General features: G+C 43.2%; 1 protein-coding gene across 1 annotated transcript in view; it reads right to left on the bottom strand.

Moving 5' to 3' along the window:
• Positions 1–12,390, bottom strand: part of LOC134928725 (uncharacterized) — a 440,900-nt gene that overhangs the window by 270,743 nt on the left and 157,767 nt on the right. The window contains exon 6 of the mRNA XM_063924741.1: positions 11,235–11,517. Within this exon, the coding sequence (XP_063780811.1) occupies positions 11,235–11,517 (283 nt within the window). The remainder of the gene's footprint in view (positions 1–11,234; positions 11,518–12,390) is intronic.

Raw genomic sequence — 12,390 nt, forward strand, 5'->3', positions numbered from 1 at the left:
ATAATACCTGTCCTGTACATCACTGACAGATAACACCTGTCCTGTACATCACTGATAGATAACACCTGTCCTGTACATCACTGATAGATAATACCTGTCCTGTACATCACTGGTAGATAACACCTGTCCTGCACGTCACTGATAGATAACACCTGTCCTGTACATCACTGATGGATAACACCTGTCCTGTCTGTCACTGATAGATAACACCTGTCCTGCACATCACTGATAGATAACACCTGTCCTGTACGTCACTGATAGATAACACCTGTCCTGTACGTCACTTATAGATAATCCCTGTCCTGTACGTCACTGATAGATAACACCTGTCCTGTACGTCACTGATCCTGTACATCACTGATAAATGACACCTGTCCTGTACGTCACTGATAGAAAACACCTGTCCTGTACATCACTGATACTGTACATCACTGATAAATGACACCTGTCCTGTACGTCACTGATAGAGAACAACTGTCCTGTACGTCACTGATAGATAATACCTGTCCTGTACATCACTGATAGATAATCCCTGTCCTGTACGTCACTGATAGTTAACACCTGTCCTGTACGTCACTGATAGATAACACCTGTCCAGTACGTCACTGATAGATAACACCTGTCCTGTACGTCACTGATAGATAACACCTGTCCTGCATATCACTGATAGATAACATCTGTCCTGTACATCACTGATAGATAACACCTGTCCTGTACGTCACTGATAGATAACACATGTCCTGTACATCACTGATAGATTATCCCTGTCCTGTACGTCACTGATAGGTAACACCTGTCCTGTACATCACTGATAGATAATACCTGTCCTGTGCATCACTGATAGATAACACCTGTCCTGTACGTCACTGATAGATAACACCTGTCCTGTACGTCACTGATAGATAACACCTGTCCTGTACGTCACTGATAGATAATACCTGTCCTGTTCGTCACTGATAGATAACACCTGTACTGTACATCACTGATAGATAACACCTGTCCTGTGCGTCACTGATAGATAACACCTGTCCTGTACGTCACTGATAGATAACACCTGTCCTGTACATCACTGATAGATAATCCCTGTCCTGTGCCTCACTGATAGATAACACCTGTCCTGTACATCACTGATAGATAATCCCTGTCCTGTGCGTCACTGATAGATAACACCTGTACTGTACATCACTGATAGATAACACCTGTCCCGTACGTCACTGATAGATAACACCTGTCCTGTACGTCACTGATAGATAACACCTGTCCTGTACATCACTGATAGATAACACCTGTCCTGTACGTCACTGATAGATAAGACCTGTACTGTACGTAACTGATAGATATCACCTGTACTGTACATCACTGATAGATAACACCTGTCCTGTACGTCACTGATAGATAACACCTGTCCTGTACGTCACTGATAGATAACACCTGTCCTGTACGTCACTGATAGATAACACCTGTCCTGTACATCACTGATAGATAATCCCTGTCCTGTGCGTCACTGATAGATAACACCTGTCCTGTACATCACTGATAGATAATACCTGTCCTGTACATCACTGATAGATAACACCTGTCCTGTACATCACTGATAGTTAACACCTGTCCTGTACATCACTGATAGATAATACCAGTCCTGTACATCACTAATAGATAACACCAGTCCTGTACATCACTGATAGATAATACCTGTCCTGTACGTCACTGATAGATAACACCTGTCCTGTACGTCACTGATAGATAACACCTGTACTGTACGTCTCTAATAACACCTGTCCTGTACATCACTGATAGATAATCCCTGTCCTGTACGTCACTGATAGAGAACACCTGTCCTGTACTTCAATGATAGATAATACCTGTCCTGTACATCACTGATAGATAATACCTGTCCTGTACATCACTGATGGATAACACATGTCCTGTACATCACTGATAGATAACACCTGTACTGTACATCACTGATAGATAACACCTGTCCTGTACGTCACTGATAGATAATACCTGTCATGTACATCACTGATAGATAACACCTGTCCTGTACGTCACTGATAGATAATACCTGTCCTCTACGTCACTGATAGATTTTACCTGTCCTGTACATCACTGATAGATAACACATGTCCTGTACATCACTGATAAATAACACCTGTCCTGTACATCACTGCTAGATAACACCTGTCCTGTACTTCAATGATAGATAACACCTGTCCTGTATATCACTGCAAGATAACACCTGTCCTGTACTTCAATGATAGATAATACCTGTCCTGCACGTCACTGATAGATAATACCTGTCCTGCACATCACTGATAGATAACACCTGTCCTGTACGTCACTGATAGATAACACCTGTCCTGTACGTCACTGATAGATAATCCCTATCCTGTACATCACTGATAGATAACACCTGTCCTGTACGTCACTGATAGAAAACACCTGTCCTGTACATCACTGATAGATAATCCCTGTCCTGTGCGTCACTGATAGATAACACCTGTCCTGCATATCACTGATAGATAACACCTGTCCTGTACGTCACTGATAGATAACACCTTTCCTGTACGTCACTGATAGATAACACCTGTCCTGTACATCACTGATAGATAACACCTGTCCTGTACGTCACTGATAGATAATCCCTGTCCTGTGCGTCACTGATAGATAACACCTGTCCTGTACGTCACTGATAGATAACACCTGTCCTGTACGTCACTGATAGATAACACCTGTCCTGTACATCACTGATAGATAATCCCTGTCCTGTGCGTCACTGATAGATAACACCTGTCCTGTACATCACTGATAGATAATACCTGTCCTGTACATCACTGATAGATAACACCTGTCCTGTACATCACTGATAGTTAACACCTGTCCTGTACATCACTGATAGATAATACCAGTCCTGTACATCACTAATAGATAACACCAGTCCTGTACATCACTGATAGATAATACCTGTCCTGTACGTCACTGATAGATAACACCTGTCCTGTACGTCACTGATAGATAACACCTGTACTGTACGTCTCTAATAACACCTGTCCTGTACATCACTGATAGATAATCCCTGTCCTGTACGTCACTGATAGAGAACACCTGTCCTGTACGTCACTGATAGATAACACCTGTACTGTACGTCACTGATAGATAACACCTGTCCTGTACGTCACTGATAGATAACACCTTTCCTGTACGTCACTGATAGATAACACCTGTCCTGTACATCACTGATAGATAACACCTGTCCTGTACGTCACTGATAGATAATCCCTGTCCTGTGCGTCACTGATAGATAACACCTGTCCTGCATATCACTGATAGATACCACCTGTCCTGTACATCACTGATGGATAACACATGTCCTGTACATCACTGATAGATAACACCTGTACTGTACGTCACTGATAGATAACACCTGTCCTGTACGTCACTGATAGATAACACCTTTCCTGTACGTCACTGATAGATAACACCTGTCCTGTACATCACTGATAGATAACACCTGTCCTGTACGTCACTGATAGATAATCCCTGTCCTGTGCGTCACTGATAGATAACACCTGTCCTGCATATCACTGATAGATAACACCTGTCCTGTACGTCACTGATAGATAATCCCTGTCCTGTGCGTCACTGATAGATTACACCTGTCCTGTACGTCACTGATAGATAATCCCTGTCCTGTGCGTCACTGATAGATAACACATGTCCTGTACGTCACTGATAGATAACACCTGTCCTGTACGTCACTGATAGATAACACCTGTCCCGTACGTCACTGATAGATAACACCTGTCCTGTACGTCACTGATAGATAACACCTGTCCTGTACATCACTGATAGATAACAACTGTCCTGTACATCACTGATAGATAACACATGTCCTCTACGTCACTGATAGATAATACCTGTCCTGTACGTCACTGATAGATAACACCTGTCCTGTACGTCACTGATAGATAACACATGTCCTGTACATCACTGATAGATAATCCCTGTCCTGTACGTCACTGATAGATAACACCTGTCCTGTACGTCACTGATAGATAATACCTGTCCTGTACGTCACTGATAGATAACACCTGTCCTGTACATCACTGATAGATAATATCTGTCCTGTACGTCACTGATAGAGAACACCTGTCCTGTACGTCACTGATAGATAACACCTGTCCTGTACGTCACTGATAGATAACACCTGTCCTGTACGTCACTGATAGATGACACCTGTCCTGTACATCACTGATAGATAACACCTGTCCTGTACATCACTGATAGATAACACCTGTCCTGTACATCACTGATAGATAATACCAGTCCTGTACATCACTGATAGATAACACCTGTCCTGTACATCACTGATAGATAACACCTGTCCTGTACATCACTGATAGATAACACCTGTCCTGTACATCACTGATAGATAATACCAGTCCTGTACATCACTGATAGATAATACCTGTCCTGTACGTCACTGATAGATAACACCTGTCCTGTACGTCACTGATAGATAACACCTGTACTGTACGTCTCTGATAACACCTGTCCTGTACATCACTGATAGATAATCCCTGTCCTGTACGTAACTGATAGAGAACACCTGTCCTGTACGTCACTGATAGATAACACCTGTCCTGTACGTCACTGATAGAGAACACCTGTCCTGTACTTCAATGATAGATACCACCTGTCCTGTACATCACTGATGGATAACACATGTCCTGTACATCACTGATAGATAACACCTGTACTGTACGTCACTGATAGATAATACCTGTCCTGTACGTCACTGATAGATAACACCTGTCCTGTATATCACTGATAGATAACACCTGTCCTGTACATCACTGATAGATAATACCTGTCCTGTACATCACTGATAGATAACACCTGTCCTGTACGTCACTGATAGATAATACCTGTCCTGTACATCACTGCTAGATAACACATGTCCTCTACGTCACTGATAGATAATACCTGTCCTGTACATCACTGCAAGATAACACCTGTCCTGTACTTCAATGATAGATAATACCTGTCCTGCACGTCACTGACAGATAACACCTGTCCTGTACATCATTGATAGATAATACCTGTCCTGTACATCACTGATAGATAACACCTGTCCTGTACGTCACTGATAGATAACACCTGTACTGTACATCTCTGATAACACCTGTCCTGTACATCACTGATAGATAATCCCTGTCCTGTACGTCACTGATAGAGAACACCTGTCCTGTACGTCACTGATAGATAACACCTGTCCTGTACGTCACTGATAGATAACACCTGTCCTGTACGTCACTGATAGATGACACCTGTCCTGTACATCACTGATAGATAACACCTGTCCTGTACATCACTGATAGATAACACCTGTCCTGTACATCACTGATAGATAATACCAGTCCTGTACATCACTGATAGATAACACCAGTCCTGTACATCACTGATAGATAATACCTGTCCTGTACGTCACTGATAGATAACACCTGTCCTGTACGTCACTGATAGATAACACCTGTACTGTACGTCTCTGATAACACCTGTCCTGTACATCACTGATAGATAATCCCTGTCCTGTACGTCACTGATAGAGAACACCTGTCCTGTACGTCACTGATAGATAACACCTGTCCTGTACGTCACTGATAGAGAACACCTGTCCTGTACTTCAATGATAGATACCACCTGTCCTGTACATCACTGATGGATAACACATGTCCTGTACATCACTGATAGATAACACCTGTACTGTACGTCACTGATAGATAATACCTGTCCTGTACGTCACTGATAGATAACACCTGTCCTGTATATCACTGATAGATAACACCTGTCCTGTACATCACTGATAGATAATACCTGTCCTGTATATCACTGATAGATAACACCTGTCCTGTACGTCACTGATAGATAATACCTGTCCTGTACATCACTGCTAGATAACACATGTCCTCTACGTCACTGATAGATAATACCTGTCCTGTACATCACTGCAAGATAACACCTGTCCTGTACTTCAATGATAGATAATACCTGTCCTGCACGTCACTGACAGATAACACCTGTCCTGTACATCATTGATAGATAATACCTGTCCTGTACATCACTGACAGATAACACCTGTCCTGTACATCACTGATAGATAACACCTGTCCTGTACATCACTGATAGATAATACCTGTCCTGTACATCACTGGTAGATAACACCTGTCCTGCACGTCACTGATAGATAACACCTGTCCTGTACATCACTGATGGATAACACCTGTCCTGTCTGTCACTGATAGATAACACCTGTCCTGCACATCACTGATAGATAACACCTGTCCTGTACGTCACTGATAGATAACACCTGTCCTGTACGTCACTTATAGATAATCCCTGTCCTGTACGTCACTGATAGATAACACCTGTCCTGTACGTCACTGATCCTGTACATCACTGATAAATGACACCTGTCCTGTACGTCACTGATAGAAAACACCTGTCCTGTACATCACTGATACTGTACATCACTGATAAATGACACCTGTCCTGTACGTCACTGATAGAGAACAACTGTCCTGTACGTCACTGATAGATAATACCTGTCCTGTACATCACTGATAGATAATCCCTGTCCTGTACGTCACTGATAGATAACACCTGTCCTGTACGTCACTGATAGATAACACCTGTCCTGTACGTCACTGATAGATAACACCTGTCCAGTACGTCACTGATAGATAACACCTGTCCTGTACGTCACTGATAGATAACACCTGTCCTGCATATCACTGATAGATAACATCTGTCCTGTACATCACTGATAGATAACACCTGTCCTGTACGTCACTGATAGATAACACATGTCCTGTACATCACTGATAGATTATCCCTGTCCTGTACGTCACTGATAGGTAACACCTGTTCTGTACATCACTGATAGATAATACCTGTCCTGTGCATCACTGATAGATAACACCTGTCCTGTACGTCACTGATAGATAACACCTGTCCTGTACGTCACTGATAGATAACACCTGTCCTGTACGTCACTGATAGATAATACCTGTCCTGTTCGTCACTGATAGATAACACCTGTACTGTACATCACTGATAGATAACACCTGTCCTGTGCGTCACTGATAGATAACACCTGTCCTGTACGTCACTGATAGATAACACCTGTCCTGTACATCACTGATAGATAATCCCTGTCCTGTGCCTCACTGATAGATAACACCTGTCCTGTACATCACTGATAGATAATCCCTGTCCTGTGCGTCACTGATAGATAACACCTGTACTGTACATCACTGATAGATAACACCTGTCCCGTACGTCACTGATAGATAAGTCCTGTACGTCACTGATAGATAACACCTGTCCTGTACATCACTGATAGATAATACCTGTCCTGTACATCACTGGTAGATAACACCTGTCCTGCACGTCACTGATAGATAACACCTGTCCTGTACATCACTGATGGATAACACCTGTCCTGTCTGTCACTGATAGATAACACCTGTCCTGCACATCACTGATAGATAACACCTGTCCTGTACATCACTGATAGATAACACCTGTCCTGTACGTCACTTATAGATAATCCCTGTCCTGTACGTCACTGATAGATAACACCTGTCCTGTACGTCACTGATCCTGTACATCACTGATAAATGACACCTGTCCTGTACGTCACTGATAGAAAACACCTGTCCTGTACATCACTGATACTGTACATCACTGATAAATGACACCTGTCCTGTACGTCACTGATAGAGAACAACTGTCCTGTACGTCACTGATAGATAATACCTGTCCTGTACATCACTGATAGATAATCCCTGTCCTGTACGTCACTGATAGATAACACCTGTCCTGTACGTCACTGATAGATAACACCTGTCCTGTACGTCACTGATAGATAACACCTGTCCAGTACGTCACTGATAGATAACACCTGTCCTGTACGTCACTGATAGATAACACCTGTCCTGCATATCACTGATAGATAACATCTGTCCTGTACGTCACTGATAGATAACACCTGTCCTGCATATCACTGATAGATAACACCTGTCCTGTACATCACTGATAGATAACACCTGTCCTGTACGTCACTGATAGATAACACATGTCCTGTACATCACTGATAGATTATCCCTGTCCTGTACGTCACTGATAGGTAACACCTGTCCTGTACATCACTGATAGATAACACCTGTCCTGCACGTCACTGATAGATAATCCCTGTCCTGTGCCTCACTGATAGATAACACCTGTCCTGTACATCACTGATAGATAATCCCTGTCCTGTGCGTCACTGATAGATAACACCTGTCCTGTACATCACTGATAGATAATCCCTGTCCTGTACGTCACTGATAGATAACACCTGTCCTGTACGTCACTGATAGATAACACCTGTCCCGTACGTCACTGATAGATAACACCTGTCCTGTACGTCACTGATAGATAACACCTGTCCTGTACATCACTGATAGATAACACCTGTCCTGTACGTCACTGATAGATAACACCTGTCCTGTACGTCACTGATAGATAACACCTGTCCTGTACGTCACTGATAGATAACACCTGTCCTGTACATCACTGATAGATAATCCCTGTCCTGTGCGTCACTGATAGATAACACCTGTCCTGTACATCACTGATAGATAATACCTGTCCTGTACATCACTGATAGATAACACCTGTCCTGTACATCACTGATAGATAACACCTGTCCTGTACATCACTGATAGATAATACCAGTCCTGTACATCACTGATAGATAACACCAGTCCTGTACATCACTGATAGATAATACCTGTCCTGTACGTCACTGATAGATAACACCTGTCCTGTACGTCACTGATAGATAATACCTGTCCTGTACGTCACTGATAGAGAACACCTGTCCTGTACTTCAATGATAGATAATACCTGTCCTGTACATCACTGATAGATAACACATGTCCTGTACATCACTGATAGATAACACCTGTCCCGTACATCACTGATGGATAACACATGTCCTGTACATCACTGATAGATAACACCTGTCCTGTACATCACTGATGGATAACACATGTCCTGTACATCACTGATAGATAACACCTGTCCTGTACGTCACTGATAGATAATACCTGTCATGTACATCACTGATAGATAACACCTGTCCTGTACGTCACTGATAGATAACACCTGTCCTGTACGTCACTGATAGATAATACCTGTCATGTACATCACTGATAGATAACACCTGTCCTGTACGTCACTGATAGATAACACCTGTCCTGTACGTCACTGATAGATAATACCTGTCCTCTACGTCACTGATAGATAATACCTGTCCTGTACATCACTGATAGATAACACCTGTCCTGTACGTCACTGATAGATAATACCTGTCCTGTACATCACTGCTAGATAACACATGTCCTCTACGTCACTGATAGATAATACCTGTCCTGTACATCACTGATAGATAACACCTGTCCTGTACATCACTGATAGATAACACCTGTCCTGTACATCACTGATAGATAACACCTGTCCTGTACATCACTGCTAGATAACACCTGTCCTGTACTTCAATGATAGATAATACCTGTCCTGCACGTCACTGATAGATAACACCTATCCTGTACATCACTGATAGATAACACCTGTCCTGCACGTCACTGATAGATAACACCTGTCCTGCACATCACTGATAGATAACACCTGTCCTGTACATCACTGATAGATAACACCTGTCCTGTACATCACTGATAGATAACACCTGTCCTGTACGTCACTGATAGATAATCCCTGTCCTGTGCGTCACTGATAGATAATATCTGTCCTGTACGTCACTGATAGATAACATCTGTCCTGTACGTCACTGATAGATGACACCTGTCCTGTACGTCACTAATAGATAACACCTGTCCTGTACGTCACTGATAGATAACACCTGTCCTGTACATCACTGATAGATAATACCTGTCCTGTACATCACTGATAGATAACACCTGTCCTGTACGTCACTGATAGATAACACCTGTCCTGTACGTCACTGATAGATAACACCTGTCCTGTACTTCACTGATAGATTATTATTATTATTATCCTTTATTTATATGGCGCCACAAGGGTTCCGCAGCGCCCAATTACAGAGTACATAAACAAATAATCAAACTGGAAAACAGCAACTTACAGTTGATGACAGTATAGGACAAGTACAGGGTAAATAAACTTAGCTACATCAGCAGATGACACTGGAATAAGTATCAGGTGGCAGAAGACTGATGGAATTGGTGCAGTTGAAGATTATTAAAGTAAGAAAAGGATAAGCACACGAGGGAAGAGGGCCCTGCTCGTGAGAGCTTACATTCTAAAGGGGAGGGGTAGACAGACAGGGGTGAGACAGATGGGGTACATAGAGAACGTAGAACAGAGGGTTAGGATGAGATTTGGCTGGGTTTAGTGAAGAAGTGGGTCTTGAGAGCCCGTTTGAAGTTTTGTAGAGAGGTGGAGAGTCTGAGGGGGAGAGGTAGGGAATTCCAAAGAAGTGGTGTAGCACGTGAAAAATCTTCGAGGTAGGAGTGGGAGGAAGTAATCCGTAGGCAGGAGAGTCGGTGTGCATTAGCAGAGCGAAGAGGACGGGTGGGAGTGTAAAGGGAGATAGGGTCAGAGATGTAGATGGGAAAGGAGTGGGTGAGGGCTTTGTAAGCGAGAGTGAGAAGCTTGAAATGGATTCTGAAAGGGAAGGGAAGCCAGTGAAGGTCTAGTAAGAGAGGAGAGGTGGACGTAGTGCGTTTGGTGAGGAAGATGAGCCGGGCAGCAGCATTGAGGATAGATAGATAGATAGATAGATAGATAGATAGATAGATAGATAGATAGATAGATAGATAGATAGATAGATAGATACATAATACCTGTCCTGTACGTCACTGATAGATAACACCTGTCCTGTACGTCACTGATAGATAACAGCTGTCCTGTACATCACTGATAAATAACACCTGTCCTGTACATCACTGATAGATAACACCTGTCCTGTACGTCACTGATAGATAACACCTGTCCTGTACGTCACTGATAAATAACACCTGTCCTGTACGTCACTGAGAGATAACACCTGTCCTGTACGTCACTGATAGATAATACCGCTCCTGTACATCACTGATAGTTAATACTTACTAGAAGATACTAATGTGATTGTTACTATTGATACTCACTCTGGATTGTTGTTATCTGGAGAGTTTCCAACACGGACCTCAGCTCCAACAATCCGGTCAGCGCAGCAGTCTCTCCGATTGGCTACAACAATTGTATTAATTTTATAGCTTGTTTTGAGGTCAAGTTTCCACCATGGATTGGTCTCATTGCTTGTGTGAGAGCATGCGCCATGGAAAAAATTCCCATCTTTATTGCCATCAATGGCTTTCTCGGGGTAACCCTTTATGCGAATGTCATAGAGAGAGCTCTGTGTGGCCAGTCCATTTCTGGCTAAATTAACTTCTGAAACAAGATGGAAAAGGTTGTCAGTATTCACAAGATATTATACTGTATAGCAGGAAAATAATCAGTCACAAGCACTTATCTACCAACCTTCACCTTGTGCTCGCTATCTGCCATCCCTTACTGTCACGATCCGGGTATCTGGACGCCATTACTTACCCTTCAGATGCCTCCTAAGGCGGGCTCAGCGTTCCAGGACCAGATTCCGCTGTTCCTGAGTTTCCACATGCAGAGTGTCAGAGTGGTGTTTTCATCAGCCGCGGCCTCCGCTGTGCCCGCGTGGTTAAATGTGCATCTATCAGCCTGGCGTCTCCTGTCTCCGGTGGCCGGCGCCGCCATTACTGTTTCCCAGACCACATGGATTACAAACCAAACTTCCCTCCAAGTGTCTGCATGAGCGCAGCCATCTTGGATTCTGTCATCTGATCATTTCCACCAATCTGCTGTTTGTATTGTTGAATTGCATAATTGCCTAGCCAACCCCTTCCTTGCTGCAGGTATAAGTAAGCTGTGCCTGAGCAAGGAAGACGTCAGTGCTTTGGTTGTCAAACCTAGTTCCTGTTTGTCTCTCTTCTATGATTGTCTTCCAGGTTCCAGCTCCTGTCTCAAGACTTCCACCATAGAGACCCGCACCAGCATTCCACCTGCGGTGTAGCCTGACTCTCCAATCCAATGTGGATTCATCTGTTTCCAGCTACAACACTACCTGCTTCCAGCCTCAGCTTCCAGCAGAATACAGCTTCCCTTAAAGGGCCGGTGTCCTTTCTACACTTTACCACTCTCCACCGGAATTATTATTTCTCCGCTCTCAAGTTCTACATTTCAGTTCACATTTCATCGCTCCCAAAGTTCATTTATTATTTAACTGGTTCC

The sequence above is a fragment of the Pseudophryne corroboree genome, chromosome 5, assembly GCF_028390025.1.
Source record: "Pseudophryne corroboree isolate aPseCor3 chromosome 5, aPseCor3.hap2, whole genome shotgun sequence".
In the NCBI taxonomy this organism is placed as follows: Eukaryota; Metazoa; Chordata; class Amphibia; order Anura; family Myobatrachidae; genus Pseudophryne; species Pseudophryne corroboree.